This window comes from Colletotrichum gloeosporioides, assembly GCF_011800055.1.
Source record: "Colletotrichum gloeosporioides strain Lc1 chromosome Unknown consensus_66, whole genome shotgun sequence".
Lineage (NCBI taxonomy): Eukaryota > Fungi > Ascomycota > Sordariomycetes > Glomerellales > Glomerellaceae > Colletotrichum > Colletotrichum gloeosporioides.
The window spans coordinates 2,009,912-2,033,286 of NW_025544711.1; the positions used below are offsets into that span (position 1 = coordinate 2,009,912).

Sequence of the window (23,375 nt, forward strand, 5' to 3'; positions counted from 1 at the left end):
AGGAAGAAACTTTCGAGCGGCTTCACTGGCCAAAGCTCCTGAGTTTGATCCATCATCTCCAGTTAGCAGGGAAGTGTCTTTACTAACCCCGGCTCCGCTTGATCTTACTTCATGTGCGGCTGCTTTTTGCTGATTAATCAGCATCTAAAAAGAGAATAAGGTCTCTCTGAGCGGCCCATCTCCGACGATGGACTCTATGCTGCCTATGGAACTTCTCGATTGGGAACTCCGCCCGCTTGCGATGTGAGACCCGCCTGTGTGAACAACTTGCACTGTTCATACTCTCTCATCGCCTGCCGTCTGGTCTGTATGATGTATCATAATTCTGCCGTTTGAAAGTCCATAGAGGCGTTATTGTTCATTCACTCTGCTGCATTGGGAAAACACCTCCTCTGGATACTTTCATCTCGGTAGTAACTGCAATGTGTTATCGTCTTTTCCCCCCAACAGTTTGCACGCATCAATTAGATAGATTCTGGTAGAGAGTAATTCAAGACAGTTTCATCGATCGTAAGTTGGAAATCATACGAAGAAGTATTCAACGAACTTCACCCGTAGATGTGACAGTACCTCAGATAGCACTTTTAGCACCATATTGAAGAGGACCATTTCACTTGCCTAATACTAATCAATGCAGAAACTGAGAGGCTGGCGATCATCTAAATGAACAGGGATGTAGGAAGAACAATAGACGAACATGGGTGGCACTGACACGATAATTATAATAGAGTTCATTAGGCTGGTTTGACGTGAACGCTGAAGACGCCGAGGACTCCTGAAATCAGGCCGTAAGGTCATGCGTCAACTTCAGGAATGAGTGGGACTTGGACATTTGCGAGGCTGTCGATATCTCCCATCACCTGGAGGAAGACAATTCTGCGCCCGAAGCTACTCGTAGATGTCTTTTATCGTTGTGTCGCGGACACTCGCCCTCAATGGCTAGGATCATATACCCGGCACCAAGTTTCGGTCGGGGGAGATGACATATTCTCCGCTTGGTCTCGAAGTACGCGTCTCCCGAGCCGGAGGGTTTCTGCCACAGATTACTCTAGATCCCAGTGCGTGGACCCACAGCTCCGAGGGAATGGTTCGGCCAAGCCGTGATACGGTCTGGATCGAGTCGCGAAAATCAATGGGGATGTTGAGCATCTTGAGTCATGTTACCTATTTCACAGCCTGTACATATACACCACAGCTCGGCATCCCCTTCCTAAGGCTTTCAGTACAATTACTGCCACTCTTCACCTTCATCTAATCGATCGGTTGAGCAGCAAGTGTCACAGGTTGGCCTGCTCGTTCCCTCAATATCAGCCTTTCAAATTCATTGAGACCAAGGGACCGAAATCAATCAACAACTCTCGAGTCTTTCAGTATGAGACTTGCACAAGTCACAGCCTCCGCGGCGCTTTTTGCTGGCGTCGTCTTTGCACGACAGGACGCCTGCTCAATCGAACTTCTTAACGTCAACCAAGCCGTCGTCGACACCAAGTGCATTCCCTTCGACACCACCACAGCAATGAAGGACCCAACAGGACCTGGCGGCGGTCAGCTATACAAGGTCCACGTCAACAACCTCTGCGGAATCGGGCTGGATGATGGCCAAGAGCTGGCGAACGGAGCTTCGTTGAGAAAGGTTGGCCCATGCTCTCCTGATTCTGGTTGATCTGTTTGGTCAGAGCATCGGAAATCAACTTTGTAAATACAGAAAGCCTGGCATTCATTGTTCGAATAAGGTTTTGAACCTAGATGTTGGCTCAAGTGCCACGAGCCAAAGATGTTTATTTTATGGTTAAGCTTAGATTGAGCCACCCGAAGGAAACCTCACGCCCACTGGTCCCTCTCCGCAACTACTCACTCCTTTGTACGCGCCGTCGTCTTCCTTGAAAGCGAGGCCAAAAAGCCCTGGAAATGAGCGCATCTGATTGGTTGATGTTTTCCTGTTGGTGTGCTAAACTTGCAGCCGACCTTTTGGCGCCAACCCACTTCCAATTGTCACACCTTGCCAACCACATCTCGACCCACAGCTCTCATCACCGTTTGGAGCGAGCCGGCAGACGTCCAAAAACTATCAACCTCCAGGGTTGCTGATTCATATCAACCTTGCAAGCCTCATCCGCCTCGCCGACGATTTTCAACTCCAAACCTCGCTTTGATGGCATCCAAGAGCCAGCCAGGCGGCGCCAAGCCCGTCTACGGCAAAACGTTGGCAGGCAAGATCCTTTGGCTGCCCAAAAAGGAGGAGATCAGCCCTTCACTTGACACCGATCTGTCACCCGGGGTCTACAATCACCCAGTGTTGATTTTGTCCCATGAGCCTCGCGACGATGGCACTGTGAGAGCTCTAACTGTGAGCGACTTTCATCTGATGGCTTCAAATATGACTAACATGGCTACAGATGACTTCGGCCAACGGTAGAAACATCACGGAGGACATGGGCTTTCATTGGAAGTTTCGTGAGAAGTACCTACCCGTCGCCCCGACGCCTCCCCACGCAGACTCGGGCCTACAGCTCCATTTGGCGGGACCTATCCCAAGCAAGAAAGCCTACAGACCGGCATACGTGATGTTACAAGGAGGACCTTACACAATTCACCGCGACGTGCTGAGAGCACATCAAGGCAACAGTCTTAGTTCGAAGTCGTTCGGTATCCTCGTCACTGAGATGGGCTACACCGAGGAAGACGATTACTTGAGGGAGCAGCGGGCTATCGAGAGAAGGAAGCGGAAGATCGAGAAAGATGAATTGAAGGAGAAGCGCAGGGCCCTCTGGGACCAGAGAGAGGCAGGGCGCCAGGAGAAGAAGGAGCAACGACAGGTGGCCAAGAAGGAGAAGGCCGACGAGCGGATGGCCAGGAAGATTCAACGGATGGCAGTTAAGGAGAGGGACATGGCTAAGGTGAACACCATGCTGGACAAGGGCTTCTTCTGTCTGATGGCCGGCATTTTGGTGGCCATTCTTTGCTTGGAGGCCCTGTTTTGGTATGGCTTTTGGTTGGCTTTCGGGTTTTGGTAGACAAGGAGGACAAGGAAAGCAAGGAATGCTGAGACAAAAGGCATCAAAGGAGTTTCAACGGCATCAAAGCATGTATGCATGGAGTTACTCATTCAGAGATGACTGTGTAATCCGACAAGGCTGGCAGCTCACAATAACAAGGCTGAGGATGAGTTCGATGAGGCTCTAATTTGAATTATTGAGCCACCTATTAGACAGGGTACAACGTTTTCTCGACTCCCAAGCACCATGCTACCCAGTGAATATTCTTTGCATCTCGCGTAGCTTGGACAGTATGACATACTTTCCCTTTATCCTCTTTTCCATAGCAACACCTCGAAGTGTCTGGATTCCAACTCGACCGCCCCTTTCTCGAAACCCTCAATGCCTCCCAAAGCTCAACAGAAGCGACGACTCTTGGAGGAGACGACAGAGCCCCTGGCTGGAAAGATCATATTCGTTCCACCGAAGAACCGGATGACCGCTCGCCTAAAGCCCGACTTGGAGAGGACAGGCTACAACCATCCCGGCGTGATCGTCTCCTCGCGGCCTGATGGTGTTGGCCGTGTGAAGATAGCCATGGTTGATGACGACCCTTGCCCCTCTGACCGTCCATTGAAAAGTGTCTTACTGACCATCTCTACAGTTGACGTCTTTTAAGGACACGCCCGTCGCCTACGTCCTCGACCGCGAGGAGGACTACGCCCATTACCTACCCATCGACGACGCCCTCCACCCCATATCGTCCATACGGCGTCTGAAGAGGCGTCCCGAATGCCCCTCGTTGCGGAAGAAGTCGTACGTATACATCGGAGAAAAACATACCATCCCCTACACGTCCCTCGAGCCATACGGCCGTTCATCTCGATATTCGGCGGGCCCGTGGCTATGCCAAGGGTCAGTCCGAATACTGCAGTCACACTTCGGCGAGCCACTCGACGACGACAATGACGACGACATCAGCTGCACCGACACTAGCGACGGTGAATGTGATCTCGGTGAAGGAGATCTTGGTGAGGGGAAACTTGACGGATGGCAAATTGATGTAGAACTGGATTCAGTCTCCATCGGGCAAAGTAACCCGTTACCCTTGCAGCTTACTCTTGTTGCTGGACCCTCGGCAGCTTCGATGCTGGGGTCCGAAGGCTCATCTTCGAACCCGCCTACGCCTAAAGAGCGATCACTCTCAATCTCACGGCTCTCCTCTTCATCTTTATCGTTCTCTGAGTTTCCGCCGTACTGCGACGAATACATCACCTTTCATCAGCCCCAGCATGCCGTGTCGCCTTCGCTTCCAACAGCACGGGTTGACTATGCCACCAAACAGATTCAAACTCCACCCAAGGGATTGGTCACAAATTCTTACTTATTGTTGATCATCATAACAATCATCGCTTTTGGCCCTCGACTTGTCGGAGGCGGCTGCGGTGAGTAAGAACTTCCTCTGACTATCGCAGTTCTGAGGATGGGATACTGGAAGGACGGAAATGAGGGATGGGGTTCAATCTACCTGCACGTCAACATAATCGTGAGGAGTCAAAGATCACAAATCTCCCCAACGACTGATGGCTAAACATCGCAACCCGCTTGAAATCTCAATCAATGCCAGGCCATGTACAGCAAGGAGCTGATTGAATCTCAAGATACTGACACGGGCCAATTGGGGTTTTATAAGAGGCGGAGAGTATTGTAGGATAACTAGCCTCAAGGAAAAGACTGGGCAACCTGGTCGCTTCCATCATCGTGATACCATTGACTCGAAGGCGTCGCCCGCCATCTCTGTGATTAGCTGAGGGAGAATACCGCAGCTATTGGCTTGTGCCCATTCAACCAGGGTATATCGTATGATATGTGACCATTCTCCGTATACCAGAATACCATGGTGGCAAGTGAATTAAGTTGACTTTAAGTTGCAGCGAGACACCGATAATATCAGTAGAGAGATCTATAGAAAACGGCCCAAGCCCTTTTACTTCTTCTCCGCAGACAGCAAACTCCTGCAAGCCACATGAATTACGCTCAACTTAATAATTCCCTTCATCTCCCTCAACAAGCCAATATTCTCCTGAAAAGCCTCCGTCTCCCTAAACTTCAAATGCGCTTCAACACTCGGCCACCCAATAAATGCCACCAACAAATTCCCTGTCTTGCCATCCTCGCCCGTGATGGGAACATCATTCTCCTTGCTCCATCCGTATGCAATCCCCTTGAAGTCGGGCGACGTATCGTGCGCCTTCACCTTAAACTCCTCAAGCTGCTTACTCAACTCTTCCTTGGCAGCCTCCTCCAGCTCCGCGGGGAAGAAGAGCGTCAGCACCTCAGTCACAGGGGCCTCCGCGAGGATCGTAGGCGGCCAGGGCTTGGTGACGATGTGCTTGATGTAGCCGTCCGTCCAGTCGAGGTAGGATGACATGCTCTTCGCGACGACGTCGTGTTCCCTATCTTAAGATTAGTTCACCATTTTATGAACATAGTGGAGTAACCCACGGCGTAGTGCGGTACGCAAGATGCTCCTCGACACTATCCCAGTCCAAAAACAGCCACTGCTGGTGCGGCTTCTCGACCGCGTGGCCCCAGTAGATCCGGCCCGCGCCGGGCTGCGCTGCGGCGGTCTCGAGCATGTGCTTGATGTCCTTGCCCTCCGGGGTGTCGGGGTCCGGGAAGGGGGCTCGGGATTTGGAGGCGAAGTAGGAGAATTCGGTGAAGGCCATTATGGTTGTGATTGGATTGGATCTTGAGGGATTATTCAAGAATTGTTGGCGTTAATCTTCATAGTCCAGATTGTAGACGGTGTGATTTTATTTTATATCATCGCCATCGTCGGTTTGAAGTGGGCTCACTGCAGCCATCCCCGATCGATATTGCGCGAGAGCCTGGGCCAATCGGCGTGTGGGGTCAGATACGATATCATCCTGGCTCACGCAATCTATCGCACTTTTGAGTTGTGGCGACCGGTCCCGAGCTCGAAGGAAGGCGCTAGGCGCGGAGGTAATAACCAAAAATCGACGACAAAGGTGCAAGCAAGGCCGGATTAGCTGTGGCGGAACAAGCTGCGTAGAAATTCGCATGTCACTTGTGTTGTTGTCTGCTTATTCATCCAGATAGATTACTGAGTCGCGTGCATCAACACGGCCAGAAACAGATCTCCATCACCATCTTGGCGATTTTCAACAACCGCGCCGAGAGATACTACGCCAAGCACGCTGTCATTCATTGACGTCGGGGGAAACTCGTGTCGGGATCCGGCTCATCTGCATCAACTGCCCATCTTGAAGAGTCAAGCACCTGTTCATGCTAACGCCAAGCTTCCAATACCACGCTTCACGCGGAGCACAAACCAGCTCAGAGGAAACTGTCTCATCAACCATGGGTGCCGCGGGTTATTTATGATCCAACAACGGCAGTACTTCCGCAATCAACACGGCAAAAGCTGATCAGAAAGGGGAAATGAAAACAAGTACGATCCAAGCGGCACCTATACGTCGCTCACGTCTCAATAGCACACCCCCTTCGGCCGACCAACCGAGCCAAGTCCATCTCCCATCTCCCATCCGCGGCCTCAACCTCCGTCCTCACCACCCAAAACCTCCCAAGCCAAAAAGCGAGAACCCCGTGAAGCACGTCGCAGCCGCCCAAAGATCCCCCTACTCTGCAACACCACCCATCCCTGTTTCTCATTCCGTGATTGGCTTCTCCATCCCCTGAAACCGTCCGGTGTGGAGCCGCGCAGGGGGCCGGGGCTCGTCGGATCTGAAGCGAGAGAAGAGTCGAACACCCCACCACGTCGCATCTCTCTTCAGACGACGCCGTCCCAGACCTGACAGGTGCAAGGAACCTGATGGTCAGGAATAAGCCTGGAGAAGGGGCAGAGGAAGAGAGAGAAAACGGCTTAGGGTGGATGTTGCGGCTCAGCATCCAGGGACAGCCTTACCGAAAGCAGCACGCGCCGACAAGCTCTCGAGACTGTTCCTGTTGCAAGCGCGAGCTCTGCCTTTTTCTGTTGTGACCGTCTTTGGGTATGATGTATCTCGCCCATGCTTCATTGCCCACGCTTCGCGCGGACTCCTTCACACCATGGCCAAATTAGACTCTCCCGCGGCACCCATCATCCGTTAAGATTTGGGCTCAATGCTGACAAGGCGCAGCATCCCAGTCTTCCTCCCTCGCATCCCAGAAAAGAGAGTCAGGAGACAGACTGATGGACGGAGTGGTGGCATCGTGTGGGCTTCGTTTATCGATGGGCCACCCACCTCCACCACCTGGTGCAGGTTTTGGCGATGTTTAGACTCGAACCGGGGGTCCCGCGATCCGCGCCCTATGCTTATTTGCCAAGAGCCCTCCCTGCTCCTGCTCCATCCTCCCATCCCCTGGCAACTGATGTGATGCTTAAAAGGCGATCATGTCCCTCCTCCCTCGCCGGACATCGTGAGAAGTGTTTTGAAGAGTATTCCATTCGTTCTTTTTTCCATCCTTCCGGCAAGGTTTTCAATTCTGGTTCTGAATTCCACTGTTCTGCAAAAACTACATTCCCTTCTTCTCTTTTCAAACACAAGTTGTTTTAATCAAGTAAAGATGCAGCTCTCTCTCATCGTCCTCGCCGCCGGCGCCGGTGCTGCCATGGCAGGTTAGTTCCTTCTCCTTCCCATCTGTCATCCGCATGTATCATATTACTGACACATCCTTCCAGCACCCCAGCTCGCCCCCCGCCAAAACGCCTGCTTCATCGTCGGCAACACCGTCCTGCCCCAGGAAGTCTCCGACGCCGTCACCTCGCTCCAGAACAAAGTCACCTGTGACATCTCCAAGAAGACGCTCTCGGGCGTGCCCGACGTCTCCGCCGGCAGCGTCAAGTTCTCGGCCATCAACTTCGCCGACGCCAAGGGCCAGACGCCGCTCGCCTTCGCCCTCGACAAGTTCGCCACCACGGAGCCGCTCGCGTCCAACGACCTGGCTACCTTCCAGAACCAGCTCGACGCCTACGTGGCCACCGAGGCCGGCATCCGCAGCGTCGGCGGCAACCTGGCGATCAAGGTGCCCAAGTTCTTTCTGAGCATGCAGGTGCAGCGCATTGCGACCGCGCAGGGAAACCCGCCCACGGCGGCGGGGCAGCAGGTTGACCATCTCAGGGACAAGGTGTTGAAGAACGCGCCCAAGGAGGATAAGGCGCTGCTGGACCAGGTCACTGCGCTGGCGGCCAAGACTACCTAAGACGTAATATTTGGGGGATGTAGTGCAAGTCAAGTAGTGGAAGTAATGTGGAATTTGAATCATTATTTGACCATTTCATCTCGGCGTTGAAGATATAAAGGACGTGAGACGTGACCGCCGGTGATGGAATACTGTACAGGAAGTCCATATGGGGGGATTAGAAGACACGAGGAAGAGGGGAGAAGGAAGAGCAAATCCTTTTTCTGGATCCCAAGCACCGAGACCGCCAGGCATCCACACACTTTCGTAATAACAAAACGCCGCCATCAACCGGCCCTCGCACAACAATGCTGGGCGTCTAAAAAAACAAGTTATTACAAGTCGCACAGGCATTTTCCATCTTTGGTGATTGATCAGTCCTCGCGTGTGTTTATTTCTTCTGCTGCAGCTGCTCGAGCTGCTCCCGCTCGCGGACCTCGGCGCCCGAGGCCTTCCACCAGACATCGCTGCCCCACCTGATGAGACGCTCCGCGGCGCCGAGGGGCGTCATGGCCGGGCGGACGTCGAGGTAGAACACCGGCTCGTCGCTGTCGGGGTCGGCCTCGCCGGAGTAGTAATCGATAATGTAGCGGATCTCCTTGGTGGTGCCGCCGATCCTGCGAGAGACGAACCAGTCGTGGCGGTCGAAGGGGGGCTCGGTCCTGTTTTGAACGTTAGCACCGATGTTCTCTCCTTCAGTATAGGCGCAGCTTACTCAAACTTTGAGGGGTAGAGGGTTCCGAGGACCTGCCACATGATAGCCTTGGGAGTCATGTCCTTGGGCCTGCCCTGGAAGCGGACGAGGGAGGGGATGTCCTCAGTGCCGGTCCTCATCTTCTCGAGCTCCGCCTCCGAGTTCTCCTCGCCGCGCTTGCAGACCTGCCAGCCCTTGTACAGGCCCTGGCTGAAGCGGTCCTCCCAGCCGACGATCTCGGCCCAGGCGCCCTCGTTGAGGAAGTTGTGGACGGACACCATGGACTCAACAGCAGTGATGTCAGTGTCGGTGTAACCCTTGCGCAGCAGCGCGTTGTACATCTGCTGGGGCGAGGGGTACTCCCAGTTACCGTCGCCGGAGCCCTTTGGTATCGTCGAAGGCTCGCGCTCGGTGGGCAAGGCCATGGCCTGGTTCTGGGCGGGCGCCTGGGAGATGTCCTTGAACATGTAGTTGAGGGGGTTCAGCTGGGAGAGGATGGACTTGGACTCGGGCTTCGGTTGGTCGTGGGGGACGGGACATGAGGACGGGGGAGGGCCGGCGTGGCGCTGGTCGTGGGGTACAGGGCATGCTGATGGCGGAGGTGGTGGTGTCGCGAAGTGGCGTTGGTCGTGAGGGATGGGGCAGGCGGAGGGCTTTGGTGTCGTGTTCAGGGCCTCGGCTGTCTTCTTGTGCATCGGGCAGCTGGGCTGGTATGCTGTAAGCATCTAGACATGGAGGGGCATGAGATGAGGGAAACATACTGGAGGCGAGCCCGACGGGAGGGCGCCGTGGGGATGCGCAGGAGCGTCGGCCCAAAACCAGCCCATGGTGTGCGATAGGTAGACAAGGTAGAGAAGGTATTCGGTATTATTCTACAGGACCGGAGGGTATCGCGGCGAAGGGTGGACGGTGTTCGCTGAGGATGGCGGGAGGGAAAATAAAAAAATGCGTCGCAAAGAAGTCGATAAGGAATAATCGCGGATAAAGAAGTGGAATGGAAGCTTCTGCCGATGGTGGATTCGGGCTCTGCAGTGGGTGGTAATCGTAATCGACGTGCACCGCAGTGGTTCGCCAAAATTTCCAGCGGTCCCAGTCGCCCGTTTCGCGCCATCGGATGGACCCGCGACGCTGCTCCTTCCGCGCGGGCGGAATCGCCTTGCCCAGAGAGGGACAAAAAAAAAAACAAAAAAAAAAAGGATGGAGTGTCATCGATTGGCAGCCACATGTTTCCCCGACATTTCCCCGACATTTCCCCGATCTTCGTACTGCGGCAGGCCGCGCAGAATTCCACCCGCGAAATCCCTACGTCACCACCATCCCAAAGCGTCCATTCCCGGTCCCCTGCTCCCCGCGATCCCGCGCGACAAACTCCCATCTCCCCGTCATCGTCAGACCGCCCCCGAATAGCTCCGGTTCGCAACCACCGCTCCAATCGCTGAGAATGACACCAAACTCCCGCTCTTCCAACACCATCCCTCCCTCGAGATGAGACTGGCCTTCGTCCTGGGCCGGTTCTGTCCACGTCCGGGCTTCCGAGCACCAAGCAGCAACAGTAGCAACGCGCGGTTGTACTCCACCTTCCGAGGGGCCTTTCGCAGCCCCGAGGCGCGACGCATACCCTGGCGGAATAAGCAGTACACGCGGTATACGTTGCGCGCGGGCGGTGCGGGCGTGAGTGCTCTGGGCACTGCGGCCTTCTTCGAGCTGTCGCAGAAGGATAACGAGGGCACCGATGAGACGGGGGAGAAGCGCATGTTGGCGGCCAGCCGCTCCGAGATTAAGAAGGCGGTCGCCGACGACGATCGGGGGGTATCGAGGGTCTGGCACACGCTGAAACTTGTGGTGGACGTCTACATCTGGGAGCCCATATGCACCGGCGTGCGGTTTCTCCATCTGGCCGCCATCTTTGTTCCAGTCCTCCTTGCCGTGCCCGCAATATGGATCGGGAGGCGGCAACCTGACCGGGACAATGAGCGGAGTGGAACACTGTGGTGGTACGGCTTCCTGGTTCAATCGATGGAATGGGCCGGCCCGGCCTTCATCAAGGTGAGCATCACGTCGACAGATCATCCGCAACCCCTGACGTAGAGCAGCTCGGTCAATGGGCGGCATCGCGATCCGACATCTTCCCGAACGAAATGTGCGAAATCATGTCCAAACTCCACTCCAACGCCCCGGCGCACTCCATCCGTCAGACTAAGCTCATCGTCTCCGCCGCCTTCGACGGCCGTGACTTTGCGGACATTTTCGAGGAGTTCGACGAGGAGCCCCTCGGTGTCGGCGCCATCGCGCAGGTATACAAGGCCAAGCTCAAGGCCGACCTCGCCGCCCCCAACGCCGACCTCCCCAACGAGCCGAAAGCTCTGCGGCAGAAGGTTGCCAAGAACGTCGACGCCGCCCTCAAGAGCACGCCCAAACGCGTCCCCTCGACTTACGTCGCCGTCAAGGTCCTCCACCCGCGTGTCGAGCGCATCGTCCGCCGCGACCTGCGTATCATGCACTTCTTCGCTTCCGCCCTCAATGCCATCCCCACCATCGAGTGGCTCTCCCTCCCCGACGAGGTCGCCCAGTTCGGCGAGATGATGAAGCTCCAGCTCGACCTGCGCATCGAGGCCGCCAACCTCGCAAAGTTCCGCAAGAACTTCACCGACCGCAGCACCGCCTGGTTCCCCTACCCCTACACCGAGTTCACCACCCGCAACGTCCTCGTCGAGGAGTTCGCCCAGGGCATCCCTCTCGCCGACTTCATGGAGAACGGCGGCGGCGTCTTCCAGCACGACATCGCCTCCGAGGGCCTCGACGCCTTCCTCCGCATGCTTCTCATCGACAACTTTGTCCACGCAGACCTGCACCCAGGCAACATCATGGTGCGCTTCTACCAGTCCGATGAGCCCGACCTCAGATTCCGCCGGGCGACAACACACCACCACCCGCAAGAGCAAAACGACGTCACCGAGCAAGTCCTCGCGCGCCTGCGTCCCTACCGCCACCGCGCAGACCCAGCCGCCTGGGACGCCGAGCTCGCCAAGATCGACCGCGAGGGCTTCCGCCCGCAGCTCATCTTCATCGACACGGGCCTCGTCACCGAGCTCAACGAGACGAACCGCCGCAACTTCCTCGACCTCTTCCGCGCCGTCGCCGAGTTCGACGGCTACAAGGCCGGCAACCTCATGTGCGAGCGCTGCCGCCAGCCCGATGCCGTGCTCAACAAGGAGATCTTCGCGCTCAAGATGCAGCACCTCGTCCTCGGCGTTAAGAGCCGCACCCTCGCCCTCGGCAACATCAAGATCGGCGACATCTTGCAGGAGGTCCTCGGCATGGTCCGCGGTCACCATGTCAGGCTGGAGGGTGATTTCGTCAACGTCGTCATTAGCATTCTCCTTCTCGAGGGTATTGGACGCAGCTTAAACCCCGATATGGACCTCCTCAGCAGCTCGCTGCCCATCCTCCGGCAGCTGAGCGCGCAGAGCGGCACGGAGATGGCGAAGCATGGCGACTTTAGCATGCTGGTGGTGTGGATGGGCCTGGAGACGCGACGGTTCTTGCAGGCTAGCATTGAAGATGTGAGTAAATCCCCCAATACTGACGAGATACCCAGACTGACGAGACACAGGTCGAGCGATGCGTCAAGTACGATCTCCTTTCACCAAATGTGTAATGTAAAGTGTACAGTACGGATAGACGGAATGCATAACGCGGCGCAAGGGAAGTGGTGGGATAGATATACAGCTCATACAGCAGAGGTCTCGAATAAACGCCGATTTAATCTTGTTAGAAATACGTTTGTTGGCCAGCTTTAGTGATGACTCGACCGTGTTATTCACGCCTGTTTGAAGCAACTAGCTAATTATACTGACACCACAGCAATGAGAAAGTTAACAATGTAGCCCTCAGATCTGGACGCAATTCGACGCCGTCCACCTTCCTCCTTCTACTCAGCCAGAATTACCGATTTTCAACGCAGGTCTCTCATCCCGAAGCCTCTTCACCATCGCCTCGTTAACTCGGGTGTTCTTCAGCACGATCTTGTTCAGGTTGGTCGCGACCGGGAGTCCGACCAGCTGATGCAACGCAGCTCCGTATACGGAGTTCGGCTCAAAGTCCGCACCGCAGAAAGCGAGGTGGCGGATGTACTTGCAGTTGGAGATCACTGCCGCGACGCTGCGGTCGGAGAAGTGGATGCCGCCGTGGATGCTGAGGTTCTCGAGGATGGTGCATGCACTGACGAGGCGCACAAGGCCGATGTCGGTCAGCGGGAGGCGGATCTCGGGGGAACCGGCGGTTATTTGGACGACGCTCTGGAAGAAGGAGGGGCGGCGAAGGAGGATTTCGTGGATGTGGACGCTATTTTGCCATTATTAGTTGAATACCTCGTTAAAGGTGAAGAGGGGCGAGGGCAAACGTAGGGATGAAAGACGAGGACAGAGGGAGAGATGGGGGACGACGGTAAGGATAGGGATGAGGGACGAGGGCAAAGGTAGGGGGAGACACGTACTCCGAAAGCTGGAAATTGGGCCCAAAGTCGAAGTAGCTGACCGGTGTATCGTCGTCATCATTCATCTTCTGCGTGAACTCGGCCTCTGAGTCGATGTTGACGACGCGTATGAAAGGCTGGTTGACGTTCGGGTTCGGAGTTACGAAGACGCGCGGCGCGAGGGACTTTTCGGCTAGCTCTAGGATCTCAAGGCCAGGTGCGAGGGATTCTTGGGCTGTCACTCCTGACCCTGGGTCGTCGGGACGCGTTGTGAGGTTTTCCTGCTCGGCCGCCGTGGCATCTTCATTCTCAAGTCGCTGCCCGAGGTGTTCTCCGGTGGCCTCTGTTGGCCCTGAGTCGTTAAAGCGGACTCGCTTTCGGCTCGGGGGCATTGTCATGGACTCCTTGTCGGTGATGACCTCCTCAGCATCGTAGTAGAAAGAGTCTGACGAGGCGTCAGAGCCTTCAGGGGATCGAGCTCGCTTGTTCGACGTGCGGACGGAATCGATGCCCTCCTGGGCTGCTGTAGCATTAGGTGCCTTCTGTTCCCTCGCGACTTCGACCTCCGTGTTGTTTTTGGGCGCATCGTTTCGGGAACAGTGGTCGTTGGAAGTTTGCTGCTGCTTCATCTCACAGCGTTCTCGCTCGCTCAGCCTCTCCCAGAGGGCATTGTGTGCTTTGTGCCAAGCAGATCTTTCATCGACAGTCAGCCCTTCAGGTGGAAGTATGCCACCTTTGCCGAGCATCGAACGAGCCGAGGGGATTCGTTTCCCAGTGGATGCGTCAAACTCAGATGGGCGGGCTTCGATCTGTTTGAGCACTTGCTGTTGCATGCGAACGTGTTCCTTGGGTGTCATCCTTTTCCATCTCTCGTTATGACATCGGCGCCATCCCATAAGCTCTAGACCAACAATGAAAGCAGGAGCTGGGATGCCTCCACTGCCTCGGAAGGAAGGTTGGAACTCCCTCGGAATTTGACGATTGGTTAAAGACGCCATCCGCCTGGCCTCCAGGGCAAGCCTGATCTTCTGCTGAAGATCCAGGCTCTTAAGCCTGTAGCGCTTGGTGGCGGAATCCTCCCTCTTCGCCTTCTTCGCCCTCTTCGTTTTCTGTCCCTGCTTCGTCGCGCCATCGCCGTTCCTGTTTTTCTTGTCGTTGCCGCTGGCTGTCGTCGAACGTGTATTCATCGTACGCCTATTCATCCTCGTCTCGCACCTCGTCATGGTGGTTCGTGGTCGGGGTCGTTGCGTGGTCAAGATTGATGGTGTCGCCGGACGTGAAGGTTGGATGGAAATTGTTTTTGTGTAGAAGTTAGGATCAAAGAGGAAAGAAGTTGTTAAAATTTGACGTCGTTCTTTCCATACGGACTCAGAGCAGGTGGCGACCTAGGGTCGTTCCTTCCGTGAGTGTTCAAATTCGCGTCAATAGTCACAGGTTTTCAGCGCGCATCAGAGCAACTCCCAACTGTAAGCAATACGTATGTTGCCATGAATCCCGATTGATTATAGCCTCGTCTAACCCCGCCACTTTCACTGATCTATTTATGCCGTCCCAGCTCGTGCCGCGCTCTTCCGATGGTATCAAAGGCACACTCACAGGCGGCTGCCCATTACAAGCACCACAGTGAGACAAATATTTCAATAGAACCTGAGGCGATTTGCCATCTGCAAAGCATCTCGTATATTTCCCGTGTACTCGATTTCCCATATTACGGGGGTAAATGACAACGACGACGAAGACAACGAATACGACGATGGTATCGAAGGTAGTAACGATGACGATAGCAGTACAGCAGAGGAAGGTGTGCAAGCACAGGATAAGTAGTCGCTCTAGCACAGGAAAAGAGTCGGTCTCCACATTAAAGGTCTGGAGAGAGTAATCAGACACTGGTCCTTGGACATACAAAGCTGTTTTCGACGATCGTACTGCCAACAACGATAACATTCTGACCACCTCACGCATCGGAATAAAACACTGAACAGTATTCATCAACTAGACAAAAGGAAAGCGTCCAATCTTCATGAAGTTCGAGGTTTCCAACCAAGCTGCTGAGAACACATACCTTTTGCGCCCTAGTATCAAGTGAACTGATGCACATCGTTCATACTTGGATTTCATAATCTGCACTGTATAAAACAGAATCCATCAGATTTGCTGCATTACAATGAGCATAAAATCCTGATTGTTAGCTCTGGGCTTGAGGCCTTGGAGAATCGTCGGAACACTTCGGCAGCACTAACTGACAGCGCGCTATCCTGCGTTCCCCGTGACGGAATTTATTGAATAGGCGCGATACTTTCATGTCATCTCACATATACCATACCCAACTTTCATAGGGCATCTGGCATTTCATCTCGACAGCATCCTATCAAAGCGCTCACATTGCATTGTCCGTGAGATGGATGTCAGTGTGTTGTTATGCCTGTCAGACTCTTTGACACCTATGACACTCGCTTTGACACCAACCTATTGTGCCGGGGCCATATTCGCGCATTAAAATCCCCGGTTGACATTTGGTTGCACAGCCTCAAAACCAAGTTGCTGCTAGAGAAACCACTTGTCAAAAACCCGGGCAGATGGAACGGCCGCAAGGACGGCAGGTTTGATTAAGCGGAGGAAGTGGGATCACTTGACATTGCATTAGCTTCAAAGTTTCTGAGTTTCTGTCAAATTTCTAGAACGGGTTAGGCGGGATCTCAAAAGCCTGCCTGACAGGAGGATAGTTCAATGGTCTGAAAGGGACCCAATAGACAAGCCACCCTTATTCCTCCCGGTTGGCGCCTAGTCCAGCGGGAATTTATGCTTGCGACGGCCGAGTGCGGCGGGGCTTGATGTCGGAATGGTTCCGACTTGAGAGTTCCTTGAACCGTTAAAGGTTGAGCTTACGTCAAGGTAAAAAGGCTTTGGCATGATTGGCATTAGTAGAGAACCACACCACATCAACTGCTACCGCCTTCCGGGCACACGTGTGTAAGTGCGGAGAGACATAGAACCCCTCTTCTAGCCGCCAACTCTGTTTAGTGAGCAGAGCATTGTAGTGCTAGATTTTGACGGGTGTCATGACGAAAAAGCTTTCTGTTCCCATCAAGCTCAACCTGTGGGAAAACCGTTGCCAAGCAGCATGTCCCACACGGGGTCAAAGACATCGCCAAGACATCATCCGGCACTCAACAGTTGATAGGTCGAGTGGAGTCTCACAAGCCGCAACGCCAAGCCGACAATGATGGCAAGAATACCCTGACAGTGACCAGTATAGAAACCTTTACTCCATAAACATGCGACGTATCGCCGGGATCAGGAGGGTTGACCCCTGCCAGCCCAACCTAAACAGGGCCGCACACCTGCAAAGGCAAAGATAACCGATGCTAAAATCTGCCCTACATCGGCCGTTGGGCTGACGTTGGTCAGGGACATGCCTGCTGTTTCGTAACGGCCCGGTCCCTAGAAACCAGGGCGATCTCGTTGGCTGGAGTCTCAGCATCGTTGCAGCTGGGCTTTACGCTTTTTGCCTCTAAAGCAACTCTGGTTGGTAAGCTTTGCGCTTGGTTCATGGCTCGCGCCGGGGGTGCGCCCGGTGAGAAAGTCTGTGAGAGGCTTTCGAAAAGGCTGACTCGAACGGCGTGTTGCGAGGTTGTCGGGCTCACGATAGTTGGCAGAGACTTCAGTGATGGTGAGAATGAGACGTCCTGAGAGTATCGTGAGTTGCCGTTGGACGGTGCTTGATGAGTAGGAGCTTCGGTTGACTCCGGGCCTCTGCGACTCACTCTGACATGCCCATAATAAGTCGCGCGAGTGTACCAGACGTCAACCTTGAGGAACATGATGAAAACAACACTGAAGATGCCAGAAGTTCTCGAACGAAGTGCTGTCTTTCAAGTATAGCTTGTATGTCTCTACGCGACATCTGGCAGTAGGAGGAATTTCCATAGTTGAGCACAGATATCGTCTTGTTCATATCACGATTTCACACTGAACTGCGACGACTTGGTTGGTAGAAAATATAATTACCGTCTGTTTTCGGTGGCCGTAGTACTCATAAATGCTGTCTGCATGATGCTGTCTCGTTCACGAGGGACTCGAGGGCGAATGCGAATTAGTTCGATTCGATTACATGGCCTCCACAAAATTTCCATCCCCGTCTCCCCTCGATTCACGACATCGATGATCTTCTCCGGCCTCCTCCTCCTTTCCCCCTATCCCAATCCGCGCCTTCGGGCCCTTCCATCTCCTGCATCTCTTTTCTCATCCACTTCACCACCTCACTTCCACCTCCCTCACAAATACCTGCTTCTTGACGTCTGCCAATCTGTAATCCCGCCGCGAAACCCAGCGCGGCCGTCGTACCTGACCATCAACTACGCAGAGAACGCAGCGATAGCGCCGTCAATGGCTTCAGTAAGTTGGCCGGTGCTCTGCTGCGCAATCGGGCGCGCGATCGCAGGCACCTTGGCCAGGAGAGTGTCGCCAAGCTGTCCGCTGCTCGCCTTCTGCTGCGCAAGGGCGTCCCTGACGACTGGTGTGACTCCGAGCTGGTCAAAAACGGGCTTCTTTTGAGCAAGATCGCCAAGGGTGGTCTGGACCTGGTCCACGAGGCCAGTGGCAGTCTGCTGAAGGCCAAGAGCACCAAAGAGACCCAGGTTGTTTGCACCGTCAATCGTAGATGTGGCGGAACCGAGTGCGGTCTGCGCGCCTTGAGCAGCGTTCAGAACGGCGACAGCGGAGTTGGGGTCGCTGGCGGAGAGGCCCTTGACGGCCGTATCGAGCTTGGAGAGAGAGTCTGAAACCATGCCGAGAGCCCCGGTGATGACATCGCGTTGGCGAGGGAAGATTGGCGAAGCGGTGATGGCCCACGCCTGGAGGGCGACGATGAGGATCTGGAAAACGTACATATTCGGTTGAGGTTGAGAGTTGTTGATTAAGTTACTACGATCGAAGAGATAACAGATTCGAAGGGCCGCTAGCGGTAGTATGGATTTGAATAGTGTGGAGAACGACGACAACTACAAGACTCGAACAGGAAATGGAGTGTGGCTGTTGCACGATTTTATGAGTATCTGGGTTCAACTAGACAAGGCTATTCAGCGCCTGCTTTCTCCCTCTACTTTCCTTTTCGGGACGGTCTGGGGCGTTGAAGCTTGAGTGTAGGATGTGTGTGGCCGGTAGCTACTTTTCTCCTTAGAGTTTCCTTTTTTGGGTAGTGAGACGCAATGGAGGTTCTTGGTGCTGTCCCTGGCCGCATGGTGGTCCTGATTGGGACAGCTCGAGGAGACAGCTTGGCACGGGAGCGCCCAAGCAGGCTGCCAGTCCACATTCCGGCTCCGGAGGTCTAACGGTCTGCTCCCAATGAGGCAGATGGCAGCAGGCAATAACTCGGATGAGTTATGGAATGCTGCCGTTGTGCGGGATGACATGTGTAGGTTGAGGGGTCACCCTTGACGTTCATCAGGAACTGTATAAGCCACTGGGTCGTCTTTGTGCCTGCATCTCTACGACGGGGACTAGTGCAATAAGCTCACGAACGGGATGCCCAGTACGTTGCGGGGGAGCCAATAAACTTCTTTCCTTCGGGGAATTCTCCCGCTTCATTGGAGGCTCTGCAAGGGGCACAGGCTGTTGATCAGCTAGAAATTGCTGCCCGCGACTGGTTGTAGTATCAAAGCTGAAACGAATTGTTGCGCGGACCGGCCGTTGTTCAGTCGAAACACAAACAGAGTTGTGCTCATGATGAGCCAATCGCAAGTGAGCATGTCGCGCCTCGCCCGCTTATCTTCAATAACCTGGCACAGAAAAATGCCAGCGACCTGCCAGAAGTGCCAACTGGACCAGACGGTGTCACCGCCTCGGCAAGACTATGACGCTCGTGATTTCGGCATGGCTGTCAAGTTTGTGATGATGGCCAAGCTGCCGGGTTCCGGTTTGCAACCTTCAGCCCTTTCCCTTCCCCTTCGCACTCGCTTGTGTTTCTTTTGACAGGTTGGCAGCACACCGAGTATGTCGCAATGTCGGGTGGGCTCACCTGATATACGTCGAACACATGGCTGGCCTGATTCCTTTCTCCCAGCGGCTCCCACGGACATCCCATGTATTACCAGATATGGAAGACGATGTATGCTTGAATCGGCCAGTCTCTCATCTTAACTCGTGCAGGATCAGTGCCGGCAGACTTCATTAAGCGCCTTATAAGGACTTATCCGGCATGGAAGATCAACCGGGACGGGTATCGACGAAGCTTAATGGGCGCGAACGGTTTGTAGATCTGCGGGAGAAGCCCCTGAGACTAGCCCTAAAGTGGTAATTCTTTTCTTCGCACAGGCACCGTTGACAGGATCGCGATTTTGTTCCTCTATCAGCATTTCTTTTATGCATTAAGTTGTGCACGTATTGGGACTGCCCAACCATGGATATTTCTAGTTTCCGGATCATGGATTGTGATTGGTGCGTTTGGTCAGTTTTGACAAGCCAAAAATGCCCCTGGAAACGATCGTGAACAATTGACGAACACTCCCATTGGTAGTCTGTCTTAAACACTGGTGCACTTATGGGGCTTCCCGGTCAATCGCGCAGCTGTCAAAAATTCCAAGGTCGGTTTCGGTTCCAATAGGTGATTTCTTAGATTGCGTCGGTTGCAGTGCGTGACCACATCAAGCCAAGAAGTTCTTTGCCATCCTTCTGCTCATACAGATAGCCTTTGGGAGACCTTTCATGAAATTTCCTGATTAGGTGTTTTGATGGGCGCTCAGGTATTCAGGGCCTAGCCTTATGATGTTACCCTGGAAGAGTTCAATCTTCGCAAACTAAGACAGCGGCTAATTAGGGCCGGAATTCAGACAAAGTCTGGATGGCTCTGGGGTTTTGGTAAACTTCACTCATCCCCAGGTTTACGAATTTCTGCCCAGACAACCTACTGTAGGACTTACTTTTGGTGTAATCTTCAACGTTCGTCCTGACTGTCGCTTCATCACTAGTGTCCCACATTGTTGGCTTTCATTCAGCGCCTTCTCTTTCCTCTGCAACCACTGGTAATATTTCATTTCTATGGACGCCGATTCAGAAAGCCAACAGAAAGAGGAGGGGAAGCGCACGTGTATATGCGCTGTTGTCCGGCATGTTAGCTGTTCATGGTAGGAAATCTTGTGAATGACTTCGAACTGCGACAAGTGTCTAATTTTGAGGCTGACGACCTAGAAAGCTCGTTCACAGACCCTTAGTCTGAATGATGGATAACGGTCGCACGAGCCAAAGGCAAGTATCCACATCGACGGGCTGACATCGTTAGATCTGAATGCAAAGATCTACTACGAGAAAAAGTGAGAAGTTCAGACAGGAGCTGTTCGATGGTGTCTCCAGGGTCCAGTAGAATGGGCAGAGTGAGTGACTCAGGAGATTCTAATGAAGTAATTTTCGTCGTTGAACAAACACGAACCTTTACCTTGATTGATTCCGAAGCCGAACGGCTCTGAGGTGAAGTTGACTCGTACTGACTACAATCATTCCGACTTGCTGAAGTCCTCACGAGCCAATCGCAACTTGCCGGCCGGCGGGAGCCGGGCCTGTGCCGCCAACCATGAAACTGGAAGGCGCCGGGCAGTGGCCACAGAGATGAGACTCAGCCGCCACCAAAATCTTACCCACCTGTTTGAAGGTGATGCTGAGACTGTGATGATTCTACCCTCTCGAAGCACTCAGTTTCCCGGTGTCCTGTTGTTTCTACTCCTCTTTCCAGTAATCATGAAGTATCATACGATTTACTAGGGAATAAATGTTCCGACCTGTTTGGTAGTGGCGAATGACTCGTACCGGCGGTATCGCGGCCGAATGAGCCTCTAATTACACGGATGACTTACAATATCCGCAGCGAGGGAATGAGGAGGAAAGGAGAGGAATGGACGCATGCAACCGACTCCGACATACACTATTAACCAGGAGGTCATAGTGTTCAACGAAGGAAACAGCATTGAATTTTCAATACCGTACACCACCACCTCCAGGTCACCGTTATTGTTCAATTATTCCACCTGTTGCGTAGTAAGCAGAACAACAGATACCTTTTATTCAAATAATCTACCAACCAATATTCGCCTTCAAGAGTTAGGTGGATTAAGTGGCAACACCATGATTTAGTTTCAGAATCATCATTATTACAACAAATCTATCAGTGTCTATCTCTTGTTGAGTACCCATTGCACCTGCCTAGCAAGCCAAACCATTCAAAGAAAGTGACCCTTTCGCTGACGCCTCCTTCGTCACTCCAGAACCGCCTTTGGTGATGGTATAGGATGCTTCCAGCTCACACGACCCTTGATTGCCTCCTCGCCCGGAACGTAGTCGAGTACAAGAGCTTGTCGAATACCATTTGCAGCCAAAGTGTTGATCATCAGATACTCTACCCAGCCGGTCGACATCACATACTTGGACATGACATAGTGGGGTGTACTAGCCCAAGACTGCATCCGGGTGAGTTGGGCCGACTGCGACGCCTCAGGCTTTAGCATTACCTTGCGAGTCTCTTGATAACCCTTAAAGATCTTTCTGAGAGCTGAGATACCCGGCTTCCCACTGGGATCCGAACACACTGCCTCTCGCAGACCGTTGCAAAGCATGACCACGTCTTGAATACCGTTGTTGAGGCCCAAGCCAGCGTTAGGAGTGAACTTGTGGCAAGAATCTCCCACGAGAACGATGCGGCCCCAACTCCAGTTGGTCAAGATGCCTTCCTCAAGGTTCGCCATGCCGGTTGTGACTCTTCTCGCCCACAGGTCTCTCGCGTAGAGAGTCTCGTTTGCCGGAAAGTCTTTGAACCCATCCGCAAATGCTTCGATGTCGGCCTGGGTGAAGGAAGTTCGCTGAGTCGTCGGCTCGGGGAGCTTTTGGTACAGAAACATCCAGCCACGCTCCTGGCCCGTGATGTACATCAGGCTACGGTCCTTGTGTTGAGTGTCGTAGTTCTGGCCATGCTCTGCGGGATTCTTGAAGCTTGCCCACAGGCATCGGTAGTGTGCTTGGAATGGTATTTCGGGATCCCAGTCCTGGGATGGGTTTGCGCGGAGAGCAAGCTGTCTCATGCATCGCCGTGTCTTGCTGTGGACACCGTCTGCGCCGATCACGACGGACCCTTCGTATGTGCTTCCGTCAACACACGTAACAGTCACACCGTTCGGTCCTGATTCAATGCCATCCAACTTCTTGCCTATAATGACTTTCTCTTTCGCCTCAGCTGGTAGACTGTCGTAAAGAGTCTCGACCAGTTGAGCTCGATGAAATGCCACGGGTGCGATACCATGACTTGGAGAGCATTATTGTTAGCCAAAAAAGCGCGATCGAAAGGTGGGCCAAACGCACTTCTTCCGCATGTTCTGAATATTTGTGCTATGCTTCATCTCGTGACAGTAGAAGTCGAAGGACTTGGTGACATTGATTTCGCATCCAATCTCCATCAATCTTTCGAAGATACCGAACTGATGCATGATTCGCATGCTTGGAGGACCAAGAACAAGGCTGGCGCCGAGATCTTCAACGATGTCGGTTCTCCCCTCGAGGACTATGAAGTCTATGCCTGCCAGATGGAGTGCATGGGCTGTAACGAGTCCTGAAGGGCCTCCGCCAGTGACGATTACTTTGAAGTTGCTTGCCGTCATACTTGCGTTTGTTCTCTGCTTGTTAATGTGAGGGTTGATGATTGACGCTAGATAGTGATGGTATCAGTCCAACTATCCAGCGTCGAGGCCCATCATAAATACTATCCCATCAAGCATCATTGTGTTCTCTGCGGACCAATTCATCTTCGCGGCTCCGACCTGTGATACATTTGACTGAAAACCCGAGGTTCGGCATCGGTCGACGGTTTTGGATAGCTCACAAAGCCATCTCCTTTGCACCGCCACATGGGAGGACCTGAGCCATAACGACACAACGCACTCTTGCCAACGACATTATGTACCATAATTTCTTATTCAGTAAAAATGCCGACGTAAAAAGCTCTTGCGTGGCTTCGCGGCACTATTTCATGGGCCTGTTATCTCCCCGGGAC

The 23,375-nt window shown here is 53.6% G+C and overlaps 9 protein-coding genes across 9 annotated transcripts; 4 read left to right on the top strand and 5 right to left on the bottom strand.

Moving 5' to 3' along the window:
- Window positions 1-1,372: 1,372 nt before the first annotated feature.
- GCG54_00015187 (uncharacterized protein) lies at window positions 1,373-3,014 on the top strand (the record flags this gene model as incomplete). Its single annotated transcript, XM_045415001.1, has 3 exons — window positions 1,373-1,633; window positions 2,165-2,347; window positions 2,397-3,014. The coding sequence occupies 3 exons, from the start codon at window positions 1,373-1,375 to the stop codon at window positions 3,012-3,014; spliced, it is 1,062 nt and encodes a 353-aa protein (XP_045261123.1).
- A 363-nt stretch (window positions 3,015-3,377) lies between these two features.
- On the top strand, window positions 3,378-4,428 carry GCG54_00015188 (uncharacterized protein; the record flags this gene model as incomplete). The annotated part of the gene is made up of 2 exons (XM_045415002.1): window positions 3,378-3,575; window positions 3,640-4,428. 2 exons carry the CDS (start codon window positions 3,378-3,380, stop codon window positions 4,426-4,428), a joined length of 987 nt encoding a protein of 328 aa, XP_045261124.1.
- Window positions 4,429-4,962: 534 nt separating this feature from the next.
- Window positions 4,963-5,704, bottom strand: GCG54_00015189 (uncharacterized protein; the record flags this gene model as incomplete). Its single annotated transcript, XM_045415003.1, has 2 exons — window positions 4,963-5,431; window positions 5,481-5,704. 2 exons carry the CDS (start codon window positions 5,702-5,704, stop codon window positions 4,963-4,965), a joined length of 693 nt encoding a protein of 230 aa, XP_045261125.1.
- A 1,861-nt stretch (window positions 5,705-7,565) lies between these two features.
- On the top strand, window positions 7,566-8,201 carry GCG54_00015190 (uncharacterized protein; the record flags this gene model as incomplete). The annotated part of the gene is made up of 2 exons (XM_045415004.1): window positions 7,566-7,617; window positions 7,681-8,201. 2 exons carry the CDS (start codon window positions 7,566-7,568, stop codon window positions 8,199-8,201), a joined length of 573 nt encoding a protein of 190 aa, XP_045261126.1.
- A 370-nt stretch (window positions 8,202-8,571) lies between these two features.
- Window positions 8,572-9,701, bottom strand: GCG54_00015191 (Cytochrome c heme lyase; the record flags this gene model as incomplete). Its single annotated transcript, XM_045415005.1, has 3 exons — window positions 8,572-8,842; window positions 8,896-9,581; window positions 9,636-9,701. 3 exons carry the CDS (start codon window positions 9,699-9,701, stop codon window positions 8,572-8,574), a joined length of 1,023 nt encoding a protein of 340 aa, XP_045261127.1.
- A 658-nt stretch (window positions 9,702-10,359) lies between these two features.
- GCG54_00015192 (ABC1 family protein) lies at window positions 10,360-13,280 on the top strand (the record flags this gene model as incomplete). The annotated part of the gene is made up of 3 exons (XM_045415006.1): window positions 10,360-10,920; window positions 10,968-12,437; window positions 12,762-13,280. The coding sequence occupies 3 exons, from the start codon at window positions 10,360-10,362 to the stop codon at window positions 13,278-13,280; spliced, it is 2,550 nt and encodes an 849-aa protein (XP_045261128.1).
- Window positions 12,810-14,571, bottom strand: GCG54_00015193 (uncharacterized protein; the record flags this gene model as incomplete). The annotated part of the gene is made up of 2 exons (XM_045415007.1): window positions 12,810-13,218; window positions 13,277-14,571. 2 exons carry the CDS (start codon window positions 14,569-14,571, stop codon window positions 12,810-12,812), a joined length of 1,704 nt encoding a protein of 567 aa, XP_045261129.1.
- Window positions 14,572-17,703: 3,132 nt separating this feature from the next.
- GCG54_00015194 (uncharacterized protein) lies at window positions 17,704-18,237 on the bottom strand (the record flags this gene model as incomplete). Its single annotated transcript, XM_045415008.1, has 1 exon — window positions 17,704-18,237. The coding sequence occupies one exon, from the start codon at window positions 18,235-18,237 to the stop codon at window positions 17,704-17,706; it is 534 nt and encodes a 177-aa protein (XP_045261130.1).
- A 3,354-nt stretch (window positions 18,238-21,591) lies between these two features.
- GCG54_00015195 (FAD-dependent monooxygenase sdnN) lies at window positions 21,592-22,983 on the bottom strand (the record flags this gene model as incomplete). Its single annotated transcript, XM_045415009.1, has 2 exons — window positions 21,592-22,630; window positions 22,688-22,983. The coding sequence occupies 2 exons, from the start codon at window positions 22,981-22,983 to the stop codon at window positions 21,592-21,594; spliced, it is 1,335 nt and encodes a 444-aa protein (XP_045261131.1).
- Window positions 22,984-23,375: the final 392 nt, after the last annotated feature.